General features: G+C 46.3%; 1 protein-coding gene across 2 annotated transcripts in view; it reads right to left on the bottom strand.

The window, feature by feature from the left end:
* The window catches only part of PRRC1 (proline rich coiled-coil 1), a 194,243-nt gene that overhangs the window by 77,581 nt on the left and 89,629 nt on the right, over window positions 1-27,033 (bottom strand). For both annotated transcript variants that reach the window (XM_086961114.1, XM_086961115.1), the window contains exon 5: window positions 22,259-22,361. In XM_086961114.1, the coding sequence (XP_086817240.1) occupies window positions 22,259-22,361 (103 nt within the window). The remainder of the gene's footprint in view (window positions 1-22,258; window positions 22,362-27,033) is intronic.

The raw sequence follows: 27,033 nt of genomic DNA, 5'->3' as shown, positions 1-27,033 counted from the left end.
TTTGAGTCATGCGTCTTTTACTAATCATGTGTGTGCAATAGATGTCTAAGGCCGAAGACTGCTCATCCACTCTACCACTAATAGAGCACTTTGGGTTTTGCATTGAGCCCTGTACACTTTGAGGGAACCCCTGGACAGAGCCAGCTTCCTAAACAGCTTGTGAGTGAGATGGACACACAGACTTTCTAACCTTTGATGCAAGGCAACACTGCACCAAATATGCTGTGCTGCCTTGTGTCAAAGGGAAAGAGAATAAATGTGCCATATCTAAAACAAGCATTTGCAATGCAATAGGTCTCGCATTAGGAAAGTTTGGGCTATTGGTATTGTAAATGACAAATTTTTTATTTATGTGTTGGTTTGGAAAATAGTGAATTGAATAGCTTTGTCATTTACAATGCCAATAGTTTTAACTTTCGCAAATGTGACACCTATAGCATTTGTAATGCAATATGTGTTGTATTTACGTGACTTAGATGTATTGATATTACCAATAAAAATGGCTTTTATTTTTTTAATATTTAATACTTAAAAGTTATTGTAATTTATAATGGTAATAGCTTTTGTAAATAACTTTTGTGAAGATTATGTTCATTGTACTTTATTGTGATGAAAATCCAAGAACAGAAGTTAACTATTAACATATTTTTGTGACATTTGTAATGAAGCTTGAAACATTGAGAGAACATATTTGAACCAGTTGTTGAATGGTTGCAAAGATTGATGCTGTGGTGGCGTGGAGTGATGTTGTGGTACCTATGAGTGATGCTCTGGTGGTGCTGAGTGATGCTGTGGTGATGCGATAGATAGATAGATAGAGTGAGTGCGATAGATAGATAAATAGGGTGAGGGTGATAGAGAGATAGAAGGGTGATAGATAGACAGATAGATAAAGTGTATTTATGTTGCATTGAGTAGAATGTAAGTATGAGGCATGTAATTATATGGCACTGAGTAGTAATATGGGGAGTGTATATTGTATTCAGTAGAGTGTAATTGTGTGGTGTGTAATTATGTGGCACTGAGTGGTATTGTGTGGAGTGTGTGTTGCATTCAGTTGAGTGTAATTATGTGGTGTATGATTATGTGGCACTGAGTGGTATTTGGAGTGTATGTTGCATATAAGTATGTGATTAAGGAACAGTGAGCAACCCAAAATACCCTTGAGGGCTTGGGTGAGTAAGTAGAAAGGTATAGGTGCCTTCAAGGGGATTTGTTTAACAAAATATAATTAAACGTGATTCAACTAACTCTTTAGGACAGGTCAATGGTCCTTATTCTTGAAAGGACCATTGACTTGTCCTAAAGAGTTAGTTGAATCACGTTTAATTATATTTTGTTAAACAAATCCCCTTGAAGGCACCTATACCTTTCTGCATATAACTATGTGGCACTGAGTGGTATTTAGAGTGTATGTTGCATTGAGTGCATTGTAATTATGTGGCGTGTAATTATGTGGCACTGAGTGGTATTTGGAGTGTATGTTGCATTGAGTGCAGTGTAATTCTGTGGCGTGTAATTATGTGGCACTGAGCAGTATTTGGAATGTATTTTGCATTGATTGTAGTGTAATTATGTGGCACTGAGTGGTACTTGGAGTGTATGTGGCATTGAGTGCAGTGTAATTATGTGGCGTGTAATTATGTGGCACGGAGTGGTATTTGGAGTGTATGTTGCATTGTGTGCTGTGTAATTATGTGGCACTGAGTGGTATTTTGAGTGTATGTTGTGTTGAGCGCAGTGTAATTCTGAAGCATATAATTATGTGGCACTGAGTGGTATTGTGTGGAGTGTGTGTTGCATTCAGTAGAGTGTAATTATGTGGCGTGTAATTATGTGGTACTGAGTGGTATTTGGAGTGTATGTTGCATTAAGTGCAGTGTAATTATGTGGCGCGTAACTATGTGGCACTGAGTGTTATTTGGAGTGTATATTGCGTTGAGCGCAGTGTAATTATGAAGCATATAATTATGTGGCACTGAGTGGTATTGTGTGGAGTGTCTGTTGCATTGAGTACAGTGTAATTCTGTGGCGTGTAATTATGTGGCACTGAGTGGTATTTGGAATGTACGTTGCATTGAGTGCAGAGTAATTATGTGGAGTTTAATTATGTGGCACTGAGTGGTATTTGGAGTGTATGTTGCATTGAGTGCAGTGTAATTATGTGGCATATAATTATGTGGCACTGAGTGGTATTGTGTGGAGTGTGTGTTGCATTCAGTAGAGTGTAATTATGTGGTGTTTAATTATGTGGCACTGAGTGGAATTTGGAGTGTATGTTGCATTGAGTGCTGTGTAATTATGAAGCATATAATTATGTGGCACTGAGTGGTATTGTGTGGAGTGTCTGTTGCATTGAGTACAGTGTAATTCTGTGGTGTGTAATTATGTGGCACTGAGTGGTATTTGGAATGTACGTTGCATTGAGTGCAGAGTAATTATGTGGAGTTTAATTATGTGGCACTGAGTGGTATTTGGAGTGTATGTTGCATGGAGTGCAGTGTAATTATGTGGCATATAATTATGTGGCACTGAGTGGTATTGTGTGGAGTGTGTGTTGCATTCAGTAGAGTGTAATTATGTGGTGTTTAATTATGTGGCACTGAGTGGAATTTGGAGTGTATGTTGCATTGAGTGCTGTGTAATTATGTAGCATATAATTATGTGGCACTGAGTGGTATTTGGAGTGTAAGTTCCATTGCAGATTGTGTGAGGGGGCTGAGTGTGAGGGAATGGTGGCATGCTGCGCTTTAGATGAATATGTTTAAAAGTAAAGTGTGCCATACTGCGATTGCTACAATAGTTAATTGTGGATGCGTTAACAATTGATGTGTGCACTGATGGCTGGTGGTGTGTATGCCTGTAGAAATGGTGCACTGATGGCGTGTGTGCCTGGTGAAAGCGTGCACTGACGGCTGGTGGTGTGTGTGCCTGGTGGAAGCGTGCACTGATGGCTTGTGGTGTGTGTGCCTGGTGAAAGCGTGCACTGACGGCTGGTGGTGTGTTCCTGGTACAAGCGTGCACTGACGGCTGGTGGTGTGTGCCCTGACGACTGATGGTGTCTGTGCCCGGTGAAAGTGTGGAGTGACGGCCGGTGGTGTGTATGCCTGGTGAAAACGTGCACTGATGACTGGTGGTGTGTGTGTGCCTTTTGAAAGCATGCACTGATGGCTGGTGCTGTGTGTGTGCCTGGCCGCCTGGTGCTGTGTGTGCCTGGTGAAAGCATGCACTGATGGCTGGTGGTGTGTGCCTGGTGAAAGCGCGCACTGACGGTTGGTGGTGTGTGTGCCTGCTTAAAGCGTGCACTGACGGCTGGTGGTGTTTGTGCCTGGTGAAAGCATGCACTGATGGCTGGTGGTGTGTGCCTGGAGGAATCGTGCACTGACGGCTGGTGGTGTTTGTGCCTGGTGAAAGTGTGCACTGACGGCTGGTGGTGTTTGTGCCTGGTGAAAGTGTGCACTGACGGCCGGTGGTGTGGATGCCTGGTGAAAGCGTGCACTGATGGCTGGCGGTGTGTGTGTGTGCCTGGTGAAAGCGTGCACTGACGGCTGGTGGTGTGTGCCTGGTGAAAGCGTTTACTGATTACTGATGGTGTCTGTGCCTGGTGAGAGTGTGCACTGACGGCCGGTGGTGTGTATGCCTGGTGAAAGCGTGCACTGATGGCTGGCGGTGTGTGTGTGTGCCTGGTGAAAGCGTGAACTGACGGCCGGTGGTGTGTATGCCTGGTGAAAGCGTGCGCTGATGGCTGGTGGTGTGTGTGTGTATGTGTGCCTGGTGAAAGCGTGCACTGACGGCCAGTGGTGTGTGTGCCTGGTGAAAGCGTGCACTGACGGCTGGTGGTGTGTGCCTGGTGAAAGCGTTTACTGATTACTGATGGTGTCTGTGCCTGGTGAGAGTGTGCACTGACGGCCGGTGGTGTGTATGCCTGGTGAAAGCGTGCACTGATGGCTGGCGGTGTGTCTGTGTGCCTGGTGAAAGCGTGAACTGACGGCCGGTGGTGTGTATGCCTGGTGAAAGCGTGCGCTGATGGCTGGTGGTGTGTGTGTGTATGTGTGCCTGGTGAAAGCGTGCACTGACGGCCAGTGGTGTGTATGCCTGGTGAAAGCGTGCACTGATGGCTGGTGGTGTGTGTGTGTGCCTGGTGAAAGTGTGCACTGACGGCCGGTGATGTGTATGCCTTGTGAAAGCGTGCACTGACGGCTGGTTGTGTGTGCCTGGTGGAAGCGTGCACTGACGACTGATGGTGTCTGTGCCCAGTGAAATTGTGCATTGATGGCCGGTGGTGTGTATGCCTGGTGAAAGCGTGCACTGGTGGTGTGTGTGTGTGTGCCTGTTGAAAGCATGCAATGATGGCTGGTGGTGTGTGTGTGCCTGGCCGGCTGGTGGTGTGTGCGCCTGGTGGAAGCGTGCACTGATGGCTGGTAGTGTGTGTCTCTGGTGAAAGCGTGCACTGACAGCTGGTGGTGTGTGCCTGGTGAAAGCGTGCACTGACGGCTGGTGGTGTGTGTGCCTGGTGAAAGCGTGCACTGCCGTTTGCTGGTGTGTACCTGGTGGAAGCGTGCACTGATGGCTGGTGGTGTTTGTGCCCGGTGAAAGCGTGCACTGATGACTGATGGCGTCTGGGTCTGGAGAGAGTATGCACTGACGGCCGGTGGTGTGTATGCCTGGTGAAAGCGTGCACTGATAGCTGGTGGTGTGAGTGTGTGCCTGGTGAAAGCGTGCACTGACGACCGGTGGTGTGTATGCCTGGTGAAAGCGTGCTCTGATGGCTGGTGGGGTGTGTGTGTGTGCCTGGTGAAACCGTGCACTGACGGCGGTGGTGTCTATGCCTGGTGAATGCGGGCACTGATGGCTGATGGTGTCTGTGCCTGGTGAGAGTGTGCACTGAGGGCCGGTGGTGTGTATGCCTGGTGAAAGCGTGCACTGATGGCTGGTGGTGTGTGTGTGTGTGTGTGCCTGGTGAAAGCGTGCACTGACGGCCGGTGGTGTGTATGCCTGGTGAATGCGTGCACTGATGGCTGGTGGTGTGTGTGTGTGTGTGCCTGGGGAAAGCGTGCACTGATGGCTGGTGGTGTGTGTGTGTGTGCCTGGTGAAAGGTAGAAGGAAGCGCTATGGACTGTGTGTGAAATCCAAGAAAGAGTTCAGAATGCAAAGGCAGAGGGCAGCTCGGGTTACAAGCTGCCTTTGAAGAAGATCAGGCAGCACTGGGCAACCATGCCAGTATTCCAAGGAGCAGACGGTCGTTCACGTTAGAAGTGTGATGCCCTGACGACATATGGCACTGTGAGGAGCCTGGGAGACAAACGTAGACGCGAAGTGCCTGAGGAGATAAGGATCGGAAGGAATTCCTTTGAAGTGTGATGCCGAGGCTCGGGAGAAAAGCGTGTGCACGGGCACATGCACTGTGCGTTATCCGTCTCCCAAAGCCCTTGGTTTTAAGAGTTAGTTTCAACACAATAGTTTCGAGTAATAAATTACTCGACCTAAAATTTTCCCTTGTGCTGGCACACTTTTGGCTTCCATGTGCCAATGATCACACCCTTGGCCCATAGTACAAGGTTATGTATGTTCTCTGAAGCTTGGGTTTTGCACTAGAAAGGGTTCCTTCCAGTACAAAAACTATGTTCTAAGGCTTTTCCCACTATGTGTGTGCTGCATAATGCAGCTCACATGCAAGGTTGGGAAAACGAGGAGAAATTAAAACATTTCTCCCCATTACGTACATCACAAGGAGGCATAATATTATGGCGCAAATTCCTTTCTGCCAATGTTCGTTGACAGGGATCAAAACCAATGCGCCACCCTTGGAACGTCCCCGTGAGAAAAAAAAACGCAAAACAGCACACAACGCAAATTTGTGTTACTTTGGGATACTATCAAACGCAAATCCTCAATTGTTGGGTCAGGTCATGTAACACACCTTCTGGAATAAGTCAGGGGTAATATGATGAGACTTCCTGTGATGTCATTAAGGTCAAAGGGTATGCAATGTCACTTCTGCTACCCCTGACATTTTGGCGAATTTTGTTAGGAGCATGAGAGTAAGCTGAAGTAGAAAATTAGGTACTCACACCTTATTAACCGAGTAAGTACTGAAAATACGTCTGACAAAACGCTTTATATATAATGAGTAGAGCAGGTTAAGAAATTACCTTATTACCATCAGGCAGCCTTATGAGACAGGTCTCAAAATAAACACCAAAGCTGAACTAACAGAACGAGCACCTAGAAGGAAAAGGTATAGAGGCAACTGATAGTACAATGTGGAGTCTTCCCACACCTTTTGTCACTTAATGGTCCATCTCTGTTTGTGATAAGTTAGAGGTGAAGGCCCACAGGCTTAATGAAGAAGATGGTATTCCTTTTCTGAGTTATTTTCTGTCTACAGGGTCCCACTTAGGAGTTTTGGTTTGAAATAGAAAGCCTTTTCTTCGGATCACAGTGACTTTTGCGTAGTCCTGTGCAATAACAATTTCGATACCGACACCATTCCATAAAACATATTGCAGTTTCTTCATTAGACACTGTTTTGTCTCTTTATGCTGATACCCTAGGGGTCTGAATAGCAGAGGTCTAGGTGGTTTCATTGTAGCTACTAGGCTTGATGGGATTATGTCCACTCTCTCTAAACAAAGTATTTGACAAAGGTTTTTCCCAGAACTCGTGAGATCCACATTTCCAGGATGGTTGAGCAGGATGTCGCCTCTTTTTCCAAACTCTGAGAAAGACCAAAGACACTCTCTAAAATTTCTGTTTTTGAGATTTCTAACGTCTCTTTAGAAAGCTTCACCTTTCTTGGTTAGCTGTAATATTTCTGCAAAATGTACTTCTCACCCTGGGCTAATCCTTGATTCAGCTTCAGATATTCTTGTTGACAGGTCTCAAAAGCCATTACATTGCAAAAGGTCAGTGTTCGTTTTAGTGCTTTGGGTAAGGTAATGCACAGAGGAAAGCGTCAGTAAGATTAAATACCTGTTCAATTTTTGATTCCATTTTCCATTAACCAGCGAGTCCGGCATTGGAGTATTTGATTGATTTCCTGTCTTGACTTCTTTGTTGTCTTTGATATCCTTCTCCCCTGAATCCACAATCATTTTAATCACTAATTTGCTTAGAGTGGATGGTCAGGGACGGCTTGTGTTTACTGTGAAGAGCACACTTCTTTATATCAACCAAACAGATTTACATTTGGGACAATATTTGATATGCTTTATATGTCTAGTGAGAACTATATAACCAGTGGTGCTATTGAGTTTGTCTCAATGTCTAAATTGAGAGATTGGAGGCTCGTGCAACTTTGTATTTAATTAACAGTCTATTTGATTTTAGGAGGCTGGCTTCAACTATTTAATGCTTAATACTGATACTGTCCTAATTCCTAAAGGCATCCTCTTGCTGGAAGCGCTTTCGTTGGGCTCCTCTGTTAGAGGAAGTAGTATTCTCACACTTGCACAAACAAGTCCAGAAGCACATGCAGTGCACCATCAGTGTTGGGTGCACACTTTCATTTGTGCTTGCAATGCTCTGACTTAAATTAAGCCTACACATTAAAGCATAATGCGATTTACAAGTAACAACACTGGTTTAATTGAAGAAGTCCGCCTCGTCCATAACTCCCCACAGTTTCAGTTTAGGCAGCATAGCTTTACACCAGAGTTCTCCAAACCTTTCTGTAATAAGAACTGCTTATGTTCACTGAAAATCATCCGGAGCTACTAATACTATAAGTGCTGTAATAGTGACCACATCAGACAATATTACCTTAGTGGGCACTATATGCAAGATTACTAGAAGGATTGCATCAGGCATGGTTGCCAGAAGTAACATAAAAAAGGTAAAAACCTTAGTAATAAGTCTCCCCCACACTGCATGATTTTTCAATCAAATAAATATTATAATTTCGTTTTCTCCAAAAATCAGCTTTCAATATCTGCAAATATGCAAATTTTCATCTTAAATACACACTTTTCAATGTTGATGTACATATGTCAATTCAACCAAACAAAAGCTTCTTAAGTAGTGGGCTGAGCTGCACAAAGAACACCTACTTACAGGTAGCTGGCGAGATACTGGTAGCTCACAAGCTACTCGTTGGAGAAGCCTGCTTTACACGATTCATCAGTATCATTGTATGCATCGAGTGACGTATCAGCAGTAACGTCGGATAGCAGGAAAAGTTATTGGATCCTGCATTGGTGGTCAATTTGCAAGGTTAGCAGAAGTGTATTTTAATGGCCTTACCACACATTAGGCTTCTTTCATAGAAATGTCTTAAAGCTCCGCTGAGCACATCCACTTCACTGTAATTCCTGTGGTGTACCTCAGGGGAGTACATCCAATCTGGAGGAAACGGGGCATTTGCGATGAGTCCGGCCTAGATATCGGAGTGTTTCTGCTCATTTTCCAGATTGCATTAGCATCAATTGCCCAATAAGATGAAGAAACTGATTTGGTCAGATCAGAATTCCAGGGTCAGAGGCCACTTTGCTCAGGTGCTGTAATAATGGCCAAAGATGCTCAAGAATTCACCAACCAATAACAGAGGAGCCTACCCTTTTAGGTAAGAAAAAATGCTTCCTTAGGATGCCAGAGTGGTTGCCAAAGGAGATGATCAATAATGCAATCACCAATGAAGTCAGTGTGTGCAATAACTGAAGTCCAAGTTTAGTAGCCACTGGGCTACTCGGGGGGGGGGGGAGGGGGTCACATGTTAGGATGACTAATTCATCCATGAATCCCACTAGATGATGGTAGGGGTAGAGCCTGTATCTCAGAACTCACCAGGCATGCTAAAGATTGTCTAGTGGCAAGGCAACTATGTGCATCGGGCATCTACAATGGCCTGTGATCAGTGGACTGCTGGAATAGTCTGGGTCAATGATCAGAATTGTACACCCATGATCTTTCCACACCCACAAGGGCAAGGAAGATAATTCCAATGGTTAAAGAAATGTGATCTTCTTCCAGTCAACCAGATGAGAACCCAGGCCAAAAATCAGCCAACATTGAGAGCTCCCGAAACCTTAGATCAGCAGCCTGAAGCCCTTATCACCGGCTGCAGGCCATGAAGTCTCTCCATGACCCAGGTGTTGTGCTCAGGGTTCAGTGTTGCTTCTTCTACGCAGCTGACTACGGCAACCTCATGACTCCTGGGCACTTGGTTCGTCAAGAAGTTCTCCGCTCTGGCCCTTTAATGCAGGTGACGCTAGTCCTTTTAGAGGAAGCAGTCCAGCTCTTCTCACATGCATGCAGTTCTTCTCCCAGTCTTAACCCCTAGTCGGCGAAGTGGCGAGATAGCAGCATTTCCACTGGTGGTTATTTCAACTTCCCCCTCCTGCATTGGCATGCAGGTCCTCCTTGGATATCAGGTCAATCAGTGAACTGAACACCACCTGACCTGACCGTTACTTGCCCTCCTCGGAGACAAGGTCTTGCCAATCAAAATTGTTGCAGTTTTTTAAATTCCTGGGTATCGCTATAAAAAAAATAAAACAAGCATTTGCAATGCAATAGGTCTCGCAGCATTGAAGTTTGAGTTACTGGCATTGTAAATGACAATGCTTTGCATTAACTTTTTTTTTTTTGCAATTGGTATATAAACATTGGCATGGCATGGCAGTGGTGGTGTCCGTGTGTGCATGGCAGTGGTGGTGTCCGTGTGTGCATGGCAGTGGTGGTGTCCGTGTGTGCATGGCAGTGGTGGTGTCCGTGTGTGCATGGCAGTGGTGGTGTCCGTGTGTGCATGGCAGTGGTGGTGTCCGTGTGTGCAAGGCAGTGGTGGTGCCCGTGTGTGCATGGCAGTGGTGGTGCCCGTGTGTGCATGGCAGTGGTGGTGCCCGTGTGTGTATGGCAGTGGTGGTGTCCGTGTGTGCATGGCAGTGGTTGTTTCCGTGTGTGCATGGCAGTGGTGGTTTCTGTGTGTGCATGGCAGTGGTGGTGTCTGTGTGTGCATGGTAGTGGTGGTGTCCGTGTATTGCACCTGCTGCACAACTGACAACCACTCTTCCGGGGACCTCTTAAGCGACACTGTAGCACCGCACAGATCTGCCGGACACCTTTCCATTCATATGTACGGCTACGGGGGTCAGGGGGCGCGTATAGAGCAGGGTCTCCTGTGGCTATTGGGCAGCCGGTTTGACATTCAGGGCCTATACAGGCCCGCTGCACAGATTGTGCAACCTGACTGCCTTAGCCCGCAGTCACAGTACGGCAGTTTGGTAGGTTGAGCTCCTGTTGCAGCGATGCCGGAGTGTGACCTGCAGGAGCGAAAGTTTGTGTTGAGGTAGTGCCAACGCAGCTTTTCATCCTCTAGGAGGAGTGCCCCGGATTTGTGTAACGTCTTCGATGTAGATGTCAGCATGCCACCCCACTGCAGCGCGGCGTGCGTCCTGTTTCCTCGGTCAATAGAGTAACAGTACATTGGATGTCCCAGCCTTAAACTTTACATGGCACGCACAGTCTTCGTCTTTCTGCCTTGGTCTTGGACTTCCGGTCAGCACTGATGGCTGGTGGTGTGTGCCTGGTGAAAGCGCGCACTGACGGTTGGTGGTGTGTGTGCCTGCTTAAAGCGTGCACTGACGGCTGGTGGTGTTTGTGCCTGGTGAACGCATGCACTGATGGCTGGTGGTGTGTGCCTGGAGGAATCGTGCACTGACGGCTGGTGGTGTTTGTGCCTGGTGAAAGTGTGCACTGACGGCTGGTGGTGTTTGTGCCTGGTGAAAGTGTGCACTGACGGCCGGTGGTGTGGATGCCTGGTGAAAGCGTGCACTGATGGCTGGCGGTGTGTGTGTGTGCCTGGTGAAAGCGTGCACTGACGGCTGGTGGTGTGTGCCTGGTGAAAGCGTTTACTGATTACTGATGGTGTCTGTGCCTGGTGAGAGTGTGCACTGACGGCCGGTGGTGTGTATGCCTGGTGAAAGCGTGCACTGATGGCTGGCGGTGTGTGTGTGTGCCTGGTGAAAGCGTGAACTGGCGGCCGGTGGTGTGTATGCCTGGTGAAAGCGTGCGCTGATGGCTGGTGGTGTGTGTGTGTATGTGTGCCTGGTGAAAGCGTGCACTGACGACCAGTGGTGTGTGTGCCTGGTGAAAGCGTGCACTGACGGCTGGTGGTGTGTGCCTGGTGAAAGCGTTTACTGATTACTGATGGTGTCTGTGCCTGGTGAGAGTGTGCACTGACGGCCGGTGGTGTGTATGCCTGGTGAAAGCGTGCACTGATGGCTGGCGGTGTGTGTGTGTGCCTGGTGAAAGCGTGAACTGACGGCCGGTGGTGTGTATGCCTGGTGAAAGCGTGCGCTGATGGCTGGTGGTGTGTGTGTGTATGTGTGCCTGGTGAAAGCGCGCACTGACGGCCAGTGGTGTGTATGCCTGGTGAAAGCGTGCACTGATGGCTGGTGGTGTGTGTGTGTGCCTGGTGAAAGTGTGCACTGACGGCCGGTGATGTGTATGCCTTGTGAAAGCGTGCACTGACGGCTGGTTGTGTGTGCCTGGTGGAAGCGTGCACTGACAACTGATGGTGTCTGTGCCCGGTGAAATTGTGCATTGATGGCCGGTGGTGTGTATGCCTGGTGAAAGCGTGCACTGGTGGTGTGTGTGTGTGTGCCTGTTGAAAGCATGCAATGATGGCTGGTGGTGTCTGGTAAAGAATTGGCTTGGTAGTTTAGTCTGCCCTGTTCCCATGATGCACTGGGCCAGGGACAGACTGATTTGCATATAGCCATGTTCTGAGCTGGGATGGGGCAGTGAGATAAATAACGGTGATGGATCAAGCCCTGATCTTTGGACTGGGTAAGAGTGGTCTGCTCAATTCAGACACTCTGTTCATCACCACCCCCTTTTGTAAATTGGTGGTGTGTGTGTGCCTGGCCGGCTGGTGGTGTGTGCGCCTGGTGGAAGCGTGCACTGATGGCTGGTAGTGTGTGTCTCTGGTGAAAGCGTGCACTGACAGCTGGTGGTGTGTGCCTGGTGAAAGCGTGCACTGACGGCTGGTGGTGTGTGTGCCTGGTGAAAGCGTGCACTGCCGTTTGCTGGTGTGTGCCTGGTGGAAGCGTGCACTGATGGCTGGTGGTGTTTGTGCCCGGTGAAAGCGTGCACTGATGACTGATGGCGTCTGGGTCTGGAGAGAGTATGCACTGACGGCCGGTGGTGTGTATGCCTGGTGAAAGCGTGCACTGATGGCTGGTGGTGTGAGTGTGTGCCTGGTGAAAGCGTGCACTGACGACCGGTGGTGTGTATGCCTGGTGAAAGCGTGCTCTGATGGCTGGTGGGGTGTGTGTGTGTGCCTGGTGAAACCGTGCACTGACGGCGGTGGTGTCTATGCCTGGTGAATGCGGGCACTGATGGCTGATGGTGTCTGTGCCTGGTGAGAGTGTGCACTGAGGGCCGGTGGTGTGTATGCCTGGTGAAAGCGTGCACTGATGGCTGGTGGTGTGTGTGTGTGTGTGTGCCTGGTGAAAGCGTGCACTGACGGCCGGTGGTGTGTATGCCTGGTGAATGCGTGCACTGATGGCTGGTGGTGTGTGTGTGTGTGCCTGGGGAAAGCGTGCACTGATGGCTGGTGGTGTGTGTGTGTGTGCCTGGTGAAAGGTAGAAGGAAGCGCTATGGACTGTGTGTGAAATCCAAGAAAGAGTTCAGAATGCAAAGGCAGAGGGCAGCTCGGGTTACAAGCTGCCTTTGAAGAAGATCAGGCAGCACTGGGCAACCATGCCAGTATTCCAAGGAGCAGACGGTCGTTCACGTTAGAAGTGTGATGCCCTGACGACATATGGCACTGTGAGGAGCCTGGGAGACAAACGTAGACGCGAAGTGCCTGAGGAGATAAGGATCGGAAGGAATTCCTTTGAAGTGTGATGCCGAGGCTCGGGAGAAAAGCGTGTGCACGGGCACATGCACTGTGCGTTATCCGTCTCCCAAAGCCCTTGGTTTTAAGAGTTAGTTTCAACACAATAGTTTCGAGTAATAAATTACTCGACCTAAAATTTTCCCTTGTGCTGGCACACTTTTGGCTTCCATGTGCCAATGATCACACCCTTGGCCCATAGTACAAGGTTATGTATGTTCTCTGAAGCTTGGGTTTTGCACTAGAAAGGGTTCCTTCCAGTACAAAAACTATGTTCTAAGGCTTTTCCCACTATGTGTGTGCTGCATAATGCAGCTCACATGCAAGGTTGGGAAAACGAGGAGAAATTAAAACATTTCTCCCCATTACGTACATCACAAGGAGGCATAATATTATAGCGCAAATTCCTTTCTGCCAATGTTCGTTGACAGGGATCAAAACCAATGCGCCACCCTTGGAACGTCCCCGTGAGAAAAAAAAACGCAAAACAGCACACAACGCAAATTTGTGTTACTTTGGGATACTATCAAACGCAAATCCTCAATTGATGGGTCAGGTCATGTAACACACCTTCTGGAATAAGTCAGGGGTAATATGATGAGACTTCCTGTGATGTCATTAAGGTCAAAGGGTATGCAATGTCACTTCTGCTACCCCTGACATTTTGGCGAATTTTGTTAGGAGCATGAGAGTAAGCTGAAGTAGAAAATTAGGTACTCACACCTTATTAACCGAGTAAGTACTGAAAATACGTCTGACAAAACGCTTTATATATAATGAGTAGAGCAGGTTAAGAAATTACCTTATTACCATCAGGCAGCCTTATGAGACAGGTCTCAAAATAAACACCAAAGCTGAACTAACAGAACGAGCACCTAGAAGGAAAAGGTATAGAGGCAACTGATAGTACAATGTGGAGTCTTCCCACACCTTTTGTCACTTAATGGTCCATCTCTGTTTGTGATAAGTTAGAGGTGAAGGCCCACAGGCTTAATGAAGAAGATGGTATTCCTTTTCTGAGTTATTTTCTGTCTACAGGGTCCCACTTAGGAGTTTTGGTTTGAAATAGAAAGCCTTTTCTTCGGATCACAGTGACTTTTGCGTAGTCCTGTGCAATAACAATTTCGATACCGACACCTTTCCATAAAACAGATTGCAGTTTCTTCATTAGACACTGTTTTGTCTCTTTATGCTGATACCCTAGGGGTCTGAATAGCAGAGGTCTAGGTGGTTTCATTGTAGCTACTAGGCTTGATGGGATTATGTCCACGCTCTCTAAACAAAGTATTTGACAAAGGTTTTTCTCAGAACTCGTGAGATCCACATTTCCAGGAAGGTTGAGCAGGATGTCGCCTCTTTTTCCACACTCTGAGAAAGACCAAAGACACTCTCTAAAATTTCTGTTTTTGAGATTTCTAACGTCTTTTTAGAAAGCTTCACCTTTCTTGGTTAGCTGTAATATTTCTGCAAAATGTACTTCTCACCATGGGCTAATCCTTGATTCAGATTCAGATATTCTTGTTGACAGGTCTCAAAAGCCATTACATTGCAAAAGGTCAGTGTTCGTTTTAGTGCTTTGGGTAAGGTAATGCACAAAGGAAAGCATCAGTAAGAATAAATACCTGTTCAATTTTTGATTCCATTTTCCATTAACCAGCGAGTCAGGCATTGGAGTATCTGATTTATTTCCTGTCTTGACTTCTTTGTTGTCTTTGATTTCCTTCTCCCTTGAATCCACAATCATTTTAATCACTAATTTGCTTAGAGTGGATGGTCAGGGACGGCTTGTGTTTACTGTGAAGAGCACACTTCTTTATATCAACCAAACAGATTTACATTTGGGACAATATTTGATATGCTGTATATGTCTAGTGAGAACTATATAACCAGTGGTGCTATTGAGTTTGTCTCAATGTCTAAATTGAGAGATTGGAGGCTCGTGCAACTTTGTATTTAATTAACAGTCTATTGGATTTTAGGAGGCTGGCTTCAACTATTTAATGCTTAATACTGATACTGTCCTAATTCCTAAAGGCATCCTCTTGCTGGAGCGCTTTTGTTGGGCTCCTCTGTTAGAGGAAGTAGTGTTCTCACACTTGCACAAACAAGTCCAGAAGCACATGCAGTGCACCATCAGTGTTGGGTGAACACTTTCATTTGTGCTTGCAATGCTCTGACTTAAATTAAGCCTACACATTAAAGCATAATGCGATTTACAAGTAACAACACTGGTTTAATTGACTGAAGAAGTTCGCCTCGTCCATAACTCCCCACAGTTTCATTTTAGGCAGCATAGCTTTACACCAGAGTGCTCCAAACCTTTCTGTAATAAGAACTGCTTATGTTCACTGAAAATCATCCGGAGCTACTAATACTATAAGTGCTGTAATAGTGACCACATCAGACAATATTACCTTAGTGGGCACTATATGCAAGATTACTAGAAGGATCACCTCAGAGCATCAGGCATGGTTGCCAGAAGTAACATAAAAAAAGGTAAAAACCTTAGTAATAAGTCTCCCCCACACTGCATGATTTTTCAATCAAATAAATATTATAATTTCGTTTTCTCCAAAAATCAGCTTTCAATAACTGCAAATATGCAAATTTTCATCTTAAATACACACTTTTCAATGTTGATGTACATATGTCAATTCAACCAAACAAAAGCTTCTTAAGTAGTGGGCTGAGCTGCACAAAGAACACCTACTTACAGGTAGCTGGCGAGATACTGGTAGCTCACAAGCTACTCGTTGGAGAAGCCTGCTTTCCACGATTCATCAGTATCATTGTATGCATCGAGTGACGTATCAGCAGTAACGTCGGATAGCAGGAAAAGTTATTGGATCCTGCATTGGTGGTCAATTTGCAAGGTTAGCAGAAGTGTATTTTAATGGCCTTACCACACATTAGGCTTCTTTCATAGAAATGTCTTAAAGCTCCGCTGAGCACATCCACTTCACTGTAATTCCTGTGGTGTACCTCAGGGGAGTACATCCAATCTGGAGGAAACGGGGCATTTGCGATGAGTCCGGCCTAGATATCGGAGTGCTTCTGCTCATTTTCCAGATTGCATTAGCATCAATTGCCCAATAAGATGAAGAAACTGACTTTGTCAGATCAGAATTCCAGGGTCAGAGGCCACTTTGCTCAGGTGCTGTAATAATGGCCAAAGATGCTCAAGAATTCACCAACCAATAACAGAGGAGCCTACCCTTTTAGGTAAGAAAAAATGCTTACTTGGGATGCCAGAGTGGTTGCCAAAGGAGATGATCAATTATGCAATCACCAATGAAGTCAGTGTGTGCAATAACTGAAGTCCAAGTTTAGTAGCCACCGGGCTACTCGGGGGCGGGGGGGGGGGGGTGAAGTCACATGTTAGGATGACTATTTCATCCATGAATCCCATTAGATGATGGTAGGGGTAGAGCCTGTATCTCAGAACTCACCAGGCATGCTAAAGATTGTCTAGTGGCAAGGCAACTATGGGCATCGGGCACCTACAATGGCCTGTGATCAGTGGACTGCTGGAATAGTCTGGGTCAATGATCAGAATTGTACACCCATGATCTTTCCACACCCACAAAGGCAAGGAAGATAATTCCAATGGTTAAAGAAATGTGATCTTCCAGTCAACCAGATGAGAACCCAGGCCAAAAATCAGCCAACATTGAGAGCTCCCGAAACCTTAGATCAGCAGCCTGAAGCCCTTATCACCGGTTGTAGGCCATGAAGTCTCTCCATGACCCAGGTGTTGTGCTCAGGGTTCAGTGTTGCTTCTTCTACGCAGCTGACTACGGCAACCTCATGACTCCTGGGCAGTTGGTTCGTCAAGAAGTTCTCCGCTCTGGCCCTTTAATGCAGGTGACGCAAGTCCTTTTAGAGGAAGCAGTCCAGCTCTTCTTACATGCATGCAGTTCTTCTCCCAGTCTTAACCCCTAGTCGGCGAAGTGGCGAGAAAGCAGCATTTCCACTGGTGGTTATTTCAACTTCCCCCTCCTGCATTGGCATGCAGGTCCTCCTCGGATATCAGGTCAATCAGTGAACTGAACACCACCTGACCTGACCGTTACTTGCCCTCCTCGGAGACAAGGTCTTGCCAATCAAAATTGTTGCAGTTTTTTTAATTCCTGGGTACCGCTATAAAAAAATAAAACAAGCATTTGCAATGCAATAGGTCTCGCAGCATTAAAGTTTGAGTTACTGGCATTGCAAATGACAATGCTTTGCATTAACTTTTTTTTTTTGTTGCAATTGGTATATAAACATTGGCATGGCAGTGGTGGTGTCCGTGTGTGCATGGCAGTGGTGGTGTCTGTGTGTGCATGGCAGTGGTGGTGTCCGTGTGTGCATGGCAGTGGTGGTGTCCGTGTGTGCATGGCAGTGGTGGTGTCCGTGTGTGCATGGCAGTGGTGGTGTCCGTGTGTGCATGGCAGTGGTGGTGTCCGTGTGTGCATGGCAGTGGTGGTTTCCGTGTGTGCATGGCAGTGGTGGTGTCCGTGTGTGCATGGCAGTGGTGGTTTCCGTGTGTGCATGGCAGTGGTGGTGTCCGTGTGTGCATGGCAGTGGTGGTGTCCGTGTGTTTCCTGGCAGTGGTGGTTTCCGTGTGTGTATGGCAGTGGTGGTTTCTGTATGTGCATGGCAGTGGTGGTGTCCGTGTGTGCATGGCAGTGGTGGTGTCCGTGTGTTTCCTGGCAGTGGTGGTGTCCGTGTGTGCATGGCAGTGGTGGTGTCCATGTGTGCATGGCAGTGGTGGTGTCCGTGTGTGCATGGCAGTGGTGGTGTTCGTGTGTGCATGGCAGTGGTGGTGTTCGTGTGTGCATGGCAGTGGTGGTGTTAGTGTGTGCATGGCAGTGGTGGTGCCCGTGTGTGTATGGCAGTGGTGGTGTCTGTGTGTGCATGGCAGTGGTTGTTTCTGTGTGTGCATGGCAGTGGTGGTGTCTGTGTGTGCATGGCAGTGGTGGTATCTGTGTGTGCATGGCAGTGGTGGTGTCTGTGTGTGCATGGCAGTGGTGGTGTCTGTGTGTGCATGGCAGTGGTGGTGTCCGTGTATTGCACCTGCTGCACCACTGACAACCACTCTTCCGGGGACCTCTTAAGCGGCACTGTAGCACCGCACAGATCTGCCTGACACCTTTCCATTCATATGTACGGCTACGGGGGTCAGGGGGCGCGTATAGAGCAGGGTCTCCTGTGGCTATTGGGCAGCCGGTTTGACATTCAGGGCCTATACAGGCCCGCTGCACAGATCGTGCAACCGGACTGCCTCAGCCCGCAGTCACAGTACGGCAGTTTGGTAGGTTGAGCTCCTGTTGCAACGATGCCGGAGTGTGACCTGCAGGAGCGAAAGTTCGTGTTGAGGTGGTGCCAACGCAGCTTTTCATCCTCTAGGAGGAGTGCCCCGGATTTGTGTAACGTCTTCGATGTAGATGTCAGCGTGCCACCCCACTGCAGCGCGGAGTGCGTCCTGTTTCCTCGGTCAATAGAGTAACAGTACATTGGATGTCCCGGCCTTAAACTTTACATGGCACACACAGTCTTCGTCTTTCTGCCTTGGTCTTGGACTTCCGGTAAGCACTGCCTCTCAGCTGCAGCGTGTACTGAATGCGGCAGTGCGTTTGTTACTCAGGCTGCTCCCGTTCGCCCCCTCCCTCCAAACGCACCCCCCTAACATTTCCATTCCCCAAACTGGCTTCAGGTGAGGATGCATTTTAAAGTGCCTCGAGGCCTGGCATCGCAAGAGCCCTGTCTTTTGAAGCGGATATTCCCCCGCTGCCGTTCTGGACTCCGTGTAGGAAGGCGTCAGAGGCACGCATCATAAATATAAACATTAATAAATACAAGTCCCGGTATGGTCCTCGTGCATGATATGACATCACAGAGACCCGCAGAGCTCGAAAGCATTTAGTAAGGGTGCCAGCAGGGGCCATACTTCAAGCCAGGCACATGGGCCTCGCTTGCCTCCCCCTGCATTCCAGAGAGGCGCGCGACGCAATCCGGTCTGCATTGGCATGCTGTGGAGACAAGAACTGGCCGCGCGCACAACGTTATCCTATGGGGAAACGCTGCGCGCGGCCAGGTCTTGTCTCGCTTTGGCGTTCTCAGACTGCTGAGACGCCAACTATAGTTCTCTGGCGAGAACTCGCTTTCAGCGCATTACTAACCGAGACCTAAAAAGAGATGAACATCGATGTCATGCAGCTCTTTTGTCTCCCCTGGGATCAGTTTCAACTGGCCCAGGAAGATATAAGCTGAGTGCAGACTGGAAGAACATGGCAGGCATGCTGGTCATAAATTTAGAAAGTGGAAAAGTGGATTTCACTATGGCAGCAACAGATCTGCAATTTCAGGGACGGCTACAGCACAAAATCTCTGCAATTTCAGGGACGGCTACAGCACAAAATCTCTAAGGACGACATTGGCTACGTTCCTCATCCACTAGGTTCTACCTCGTGTTGGGACTGGGAGATGTGCCTTCATCAGGACTTTTCCAGACCGAAAAACAACTATGCACACACAGAAACCCTAACATCCACTAGTCAAGTGACACAGGGAACAACAAGCTAACTCTCAAGATAACGCTTAGAAACATTACACACATCCCAGATATCATAACAGCAAAGCATTCCACTTGCAAGGAATTGCACTTACCTTCCAGAGGGTGAGCCAGTAGGCAATCCCCGTGCAAAACTACAGGTAAAAAGGCTTGCCCCTAGATTACAGATTACATCGCCAGCATGGTTAGTCTGCAAATAGCCTGGAGGAGTGACTATAAACACCGTATCAACCTCAAAGAGGGGTTCACTAGACAACGGAGCCTAATTCTTGTGCCACCAAGTCGAGCTCACCGAGTGAAAAATACACAAGGCTGCACAGAATGGGTACAAGGCCAGGGTGGAACAGCTTTTCAAAGATAAACAGAGGGCTTTTGTCTCAACAAAGGGCATTGTGGACAGGTGCTAAAAATGGCATGGCTAGGGCACACAGGAGGTAGGCGATGTGTGTCTTCTACCTGAATGTAAAAACTGCCCATCCAAATTTCTGATCCTGCTACTTGATTGAAAAGGGGCTCAGACACTGTTGGAAGACGCAAAGTCAAACTGTTAAGAACTCGAAGCACCTTTGGGAAAGAGAGGTGTTTCTTTTTATATAGTTAAACATTCAATGGCTGTTCTAAAACACGTTTATTTTATACCAAATAACTCTGCTATTATTTGTAAATGGCAAAACAGTAGTTATTAACTTTTTTAACTAAACGAGACAATAGCAGTCATATTTCACTTAACTGCCTTTTTGACAAGCACAATACATTTATTGCATTGCATGGGTGATGCACAAATTTTTGATGTACTGGATATATTAGCCAGAAGAAACTATTTTATAAAGTTATTACCAATTAGAAATTATTCCAAATGTACTACGGACATCACAATAAGAACAAGCATTGGCATAGCGAATAGGTCTCGCCTTTGGGACCTAATAAGTATAAGTGTTTAGTTATCCACCACAATATCCTTGGTGTAACAACATCAAGTGTTACATGGCTAAACAATTATACGGCCCTTAAGGCGAGACCTATTGGCTATGCCAATGCTTGTTTTGAGTGAGTGGCTCGTGCAGGTATGCCACTGTGAGGTAGAGATGCTGCGAGTGCTTTTAAAGGAGCCCCTGTGACATTGTAACTCTTCAAAATGTATCTAGGGTCTGGTGTAATACTTCTAGCCCCTATTCCAGTCTCCTCGCACCCAATGCATCCTTAAATGTCCCATGTACAGCCAGGGTTGACACTCCTATTACCCCTGCCCTCCAGTGACACTTAACCTGTCACATGTGGTGGACGTGGTGGTGATGGACGACGTGGTGGTGGTGGATGTGGAGGTGGACGTGGTGGCGGTGGACGTGGTGGGCGTGGATGACGTGGTGGTGAACGTGGTGGCGGTGGAGGAGGACGTGGCGGCCGTGACTGTGGTGGACGTGGTGTGGTGGTGGTAGACGTGGTGTGGTGTGGTGGTGGTGGACCTGGTGTAGTGGTGGTGGTGGACATGGTGGTGGTGGAAGTGGGCATGGTGGTGGTGGAAGTGGGCATGGTGGTGGAGGACGTGTGGTGCAGGACATGGTGGACGTGGTGGTGGAAGTGGACGTGGTGGACGATGTGGTGGTGGACGATGTGATGGTGGACGTGTTGGTGGTGGACGTGGTGGTGGAGGACGTGGTGGTGATGGTGGACGTGGTGGTGATGGTGGACGTGGTGGTGATGGTGGACGTGATGGTGGACGTGGTGGTGATGGTGGACGTGGTGGTGGACGTGGTGGTGATGGTGGACGTGGTGGTGATGGTGGACGTGGTGGTGATGGTGGACGTGGTGGTGATGGTGGACGTGGTGGTGATGGTGGACGTGGTGATGGTGGACGTGGTGGTGATGGTGGACGTGGAGGTGGTGGAGGTGGAGGTGGTGGAGGTGGTGATGGTGGACGTGGAGGTGGACGTGGTGGTGGACGTGGTGGTGGACGTGGTGGTGGACGTTGTGGTGGTAGACGTGGTGGATGTGGTGGTAGACGTGGTGAATGTGGTGGTAGATGTGGTGAATGTGGTGGTAGACGTGGTGAATGTGGTGGTAGACGTGGTGAATGTGGTGGTAGACGTGGTGAATGTGGTGGTAGACGTGGTGAATGTGGTGGTAGACGTGGTGAATGTGGTGGTAGACGTGGTGGATATGATGGTGGACTTGGTAGTGATGGACGTGGTGGTGACGGACGTTGTGGTGACGGTGGACGTTGTGGTGACGGTGGACGTGGTGGTGACGGTGGACGTGGTGGTAATGGGTAGAAAGGCAGCCCTAGCTCCTGACAGAGTGAATCTCTGGACACAGAAGAAAAAATAAAATATTGCGCGTCACGAAAGGCGCGCAGGCGGATATCACGTGTAATCCCCAAGAAACGCTGTGCTTTCTTCCCAAAAATAAGTCCCCCAAAAATAGTGCTTAGTGTAACACCGCTATTGAACCCTCCACTCTGCGCGTGCACATCTTCTGCCTTCCGCGCACACATCGGAATTGTATAGATTCCAAAAGGCCCTCGATATGGCGAGAGCAGCGCATGCGCGCTGCAAACGTCCGAGACCTAAAAACTAAAGGGTACATTCTGCCCACTGCTTCATGCACATTCTTGCAACAAATAATTTGATCTCACAGACCACGTTGTAGTCCTACTTGAATGGAGCATGAAATCCATGATGTAGAGCCAAAAGTAATTTCAGAGCAATGGTTTTAAATTGCTAAAGTTACAATAAATGGTTGAGTTGCAAGCCTTTATGATGTTGACAATGCCATATTTTAGGACTTTATTTCTTCACTATTTTTACATATTCAATTTGAATATTCAGTACTTGACTTTTGATACAGTATTTTAATCTGTGCACTTACTTATGTATGGCGCCATCCCTGGATCCAACGTGGTTATCATCGTCTCTACAGAGTGTTTGGTTTTATCGAAGACAGACTTTACCATGGGATTATCTGCTACACCCTATCACAAAATAAAATATATTATAAAATGTAATATATTTACACATACTGAGTGTCTGTAACAATACAATTATTTCATGTGATTTGTACATAATTAAACATGTTGGAACAATGCCACGTCATTGCCTTGTTAAGAAGTGCAAGCATGACCACCAGTCATGGAATATTAAAACTTCAAAGAATAATATATGTACATGGTCTATAGCTATCTGTTTAATTTGACCAAAACAGTACACAGAGGGCATATTACACCCGCTTTTGTAGTTAAACGAATGCAAGACAACTCGACTACAAATGCAAATTTTACTTCTTGAGGCTATTAAGTCAGTCAAACACTAGAACAAATTACACCACTTGCTCAACCCAGTATTTAAAAGTAAAAATGGTTTCTGGTGTTGGTGAGGGCGTGAGCCAAATAATACAAACAAATGTATCGATTTTCCGAGGAGGTTAGAGGAGTTTCATAAGTTCACAAAAGCTTATACAGTAAGTCTACACTGCAGTTGTGTCTAGTTTAATACATTAACAGAGTACTCCTATATTAACAGTCATATGAGACCCTGGGATAAAATCAGGTAGAAGGTTGTTGATGGTTAAAACGCTTCAGTAACAGAGTTCAAGCATGCCACTGTGAAGCCTCTTCAAAGCATTTGGTACAATAAATGCATTCTGGCTGGAGCTCTACCCACATGTGCAGATGTACGTTTCTTATCTGTAAGTGAGCCAGATTATAAAGAGGGAATTATAACCTGATTTTCTGAGGAGACGTGGGGGCTGATGTGATAGAGCTTTGTGTAAGGACAGAGTCTCAAGAGATTACTTAGAACTAATAAGCGTAGATCTGCATATTATCTACGTACATAGAAAAGTCGGCTCCACTGTCTGTAAGTCATTTTGCTAATGGTGCCACATAAATTTATACAAAACGTGGTTTAGAACGGAGCATTAAAGGACACCATATCTGATGGTTTTGGCCTGAGACTGAAAAGGTGAGTCACAGACTGGGGCAGATTTTTCAAGAATGATTTAAATAATTCTAATGACTAATGATCACAGCCGAACCCCTCAAGACGAGATAACAGTAAGGTATGGTTAATTGTATCAAACGCGGTAGGCAGATCTAAAAGCAGACATGCGTCAGTCTTGCCCACGATCTGGCTTTGGCACTGGGACATATACCATCTCTGTGCTATGACCAGTTCCAAAACCTGCTCGCGGAGAATGGAGGATAGCTCGCAATTCCACGAAAATATTAGCAACACAATTAGGGCAATAGTTCGGCTCTGATGCAAAAGCGTGAATGTTTTCAGTAGAGGCTTTAACAGAGCAGATTTCCAGCTAGTGGGCACCACCCTCTGCTTCAGTGAAGGGTTGAACAATGATGTAATCTTGCTTTAAGTAAAGGGGCTGGTTACTACATATTCATAGCCATGGCAGGGATCTGAAGATTGCCTTTTATCGATTGCCACAAAACTTTCTGTGGAAGAGCCTTAAACAATAAGGAGGTAATGGGGTGTGAGCTTTTCCTGAAATTTGGGGACCACAACCGGACTGGACAGATATTTGATCAATAATGAGATCCCTAATTGTATCTATCTTTTGACAGAAAAATTAGTGTGTGTTGCAAAAAGCCTAAGAGGAATAAGAAGTGCTTGTTGTGTGCGTGTGTGTTTGGGGGGGGGTCAAATACTTGACTGGCTTGAAGAGCGTTCTAGAAGTATTGACAACTTCAGAAATTTCACAAGCAAAATGTTATTTTTGCTTGAAAAACTACTATTTTGTCAGATTTGAGAATCCACAATAGTGAAACTTATCACAATATGCTATATCTACTGCAGTGTAGCTTTGATAAATTAACCATCTATTCAGTTCACGGTCCTCGACGTGGCAAGCACGTAGAATAGATGGTGTAAGCAGACAGTGACGTTTTCAAGAGGTCGACGACTTTCGGAGCGAAATTCCACATCTGGTAGACAATTTAGAAAGCTGTGCAGAAATTAGCACACCACAAATTGAAAAATTCCAGGCTGTATGATAGACGGCTTGAAGTTGAAAGAAAACACAAAGAACTAATGTATGAAATGAAGGAATAGGAGGAAAAACAGTGACCCTTTACACAAGCCTCAAAGAGGACCTGGAAACAAACCTTTGATTTAGGAAACTGCTGAAAAAATGGATAGAAATTAACACCAAAATACCTTTTTGGATAATAGGAAATATCCCTGAAGAAGTCACATTGTCTTCAAGACAAAAAGCGCTGGCTGAGTTTGTTAGTCACATTACAGGAGGGTTATAAAGTACATCACTATGACTACAAACACGTATTCTCCAATTCGACTGCCTGTATAATTGTTTTGAAATATATATGAAATACCAATTTTCTTCTTGGATAAAAAGTTTACGGAGTGGTTCTCCCATATTTGTGTATATTGGTCCTTCTGTTACTGCTTAGCATAATCGTTTCACTCCTTTTAGTCAACCACATCTCAAAATAATCAAGTTTCCAGCCATTTCCAGAACAGGAGAAGGCTGAGTTCTGCTTTCATGTTTGGCTGAGACCGTTCCAGAGCGTAAATCCTTGACCCACTTTGCTTAACTTTTAATTTTTTTACTCAGTTTGCGAATTTATTAATCTGACAACTGTAACTGCCATTTCTAGAAATGCCATTTGTTTAGAGGTATATTGAAAATCTATTCAAGTATGCCAACTGAATAATGTACACCATGATGAAATTAATTCTGCACTCTCATAGCAATCAATTGAGAGCTTTTATTGTTTTATGTATTTGCTGCGTGAATCGTAGGTGAATTGTGGAAGAAAATCTGCATCAAATGACCTAAGACCCACAAAAACGAGGAGGTATATATAAAGGTGGAATGTAAAAAGAGATAGAATGAAAAATGGGGGGAGGAGGGGGTAAAATCTAAGGATGGAGCCGATGCCCATGCGCACTAGCACCCAAGGGAGGAGTCATCTGTCTCCAAAAGACTTCTCCAAGAGAAAACCAAGTGCAATCATCCGAGCCCAACACCAGATGGCGATCTAGTCATAAATGTACCATCTGCAGCCCATATGCCTCGAACATATTGAATCTTTTATTTCAACAATAGACTTCTGACAATTCTATATAGATCTTTCAACACAGTAATTCCCATGGCACTTTCAAGCAGGTTTAGTTCAATATTTTGTGGTGTTGTGTGGGGTGAATACTGAACCCATCATTCTGTCCCTCAGGCTGACTCTCAGATCTCCACTGTTTAGGCTACCTCAACTGCTCATCAGCATGGGTTATACCCAGAGCCTAGGGATTTCCATTCTTACCTTTCCTAATAAGGATGGTTAAAAAAGGTCAGACCATTAATGTGTGCTGTCTCTCTGAATGCAAGTCGCAAACAGGGTCCATATCTTATTGTATTTAGAAACTTTATTGTGGTCTAAAACTGACAATTTCTCCAGTGAGTTGATCTGCCATATCTTATTCCACCACAGGGGCAAACAAAAGGCATTGGACATGGGGGTGGTATTTCTACAGTTGTGTGATGGTCAAGCTAGCCGCTAAAAACAAGCAAGCTGCCAGATCACTTGAGGAAGACAGGAGGGGATGTTCACCTTTATCACCAGAGTTATTACATAATTAAATAATAATGTTAAGAGGTCGAGTTTTATTGCCAATCCTGTCATTTTACGGGTGAGGTTTACTATTTTCTTCCAAAATACCTAAGCATTGGGATAGAGCCATAAAATGAATGTTAATGTGACCTTATGCCCAGTCTTTTCAGCAGATACCAGTGCCACTGTAGACAGCTTTTAACCACATGGCTGCTAGGCGTTTTCCCCTCCTGTGCTGAGTTTTCATCATTACTACTGATTTATGACGAGCTCAGCTCGTCATCAGCACAGCTCAACCGTGCATCATGACGAGCTGAGCTCGTCATAAGCATCGAAAGGGTTAATATGGAATATGACCAAATGCATGATAGACGTATGTGCATGCTCTTTGTATGTCACATAAACTGATGTTTCGGCAGCCCTCGCCCATTGAGGAGCCATGTGTCTTCTTAGATCATTATTTCTAATCACTCTTCCCACTTGCTTGTATATGCATGTGTGCGAGTGAAGCTCACAGCACAGACATTTGTACCCCATTTTTACCATCTTTTTCCTAAACAATTCTTCTAAAGAAGGCAAGTCTCTGGGTCCTCTTCCTTTTAAGTGAAGGCATGTGGTCTAAGCTGTACTCATCTGAACCTGTCTTTAGGAGTGAGGTGAAAATTCCATGCAGGACTCGAGACTACAGATTTCCAAAATCTTACATTTGCCCCTTTATACAAGTGTAACCTCAAGGCACTCACCTGCAATGCTAGCATCCATAAGACCAAGAGGAAAATCATGATTAAGGAATATTGACTTGGGTGAGGAGGGGTGAGTAGGGTGGCACTCCTCCTCCTCCTTCAGGACAGTAAAGAACAATTGTCTAAACGAATCAATGTTGTATGCTAAGGGTTACCCATTACCCTCTTGTGCCTATGGGGGAGGCCTACTGAATTTAATTCTCAATGTGCAGGATCTGAGAATAGATAGTTACCTGTTGCACCCTTGGTCTCTTCCCTCCTCAGGCCTCGAGAAATCTACTCGCCCACTCGCCATGGTGAGTCAGTTGTCAGGACGAACT

This window comes from Lissotriton vulgaris, chromosome 3_1 (genome assembly GCF_964263255.1).
Source record: "Lissotriton vulgaris chromosome 3_1, aLisVul1.2, whole genome shotgun sequence".
NCBI lineage: Eukaryota > Metazoa > Chordata > Amphibia > Caudata > Salamandridae > Lissotriton > Lissotriton vulgaris.
The sequence above is the reverse complement of the archived record's forward strand: the minus strand, read 5'-3'. Positions and strand labels throughout refer to the sequence as shown.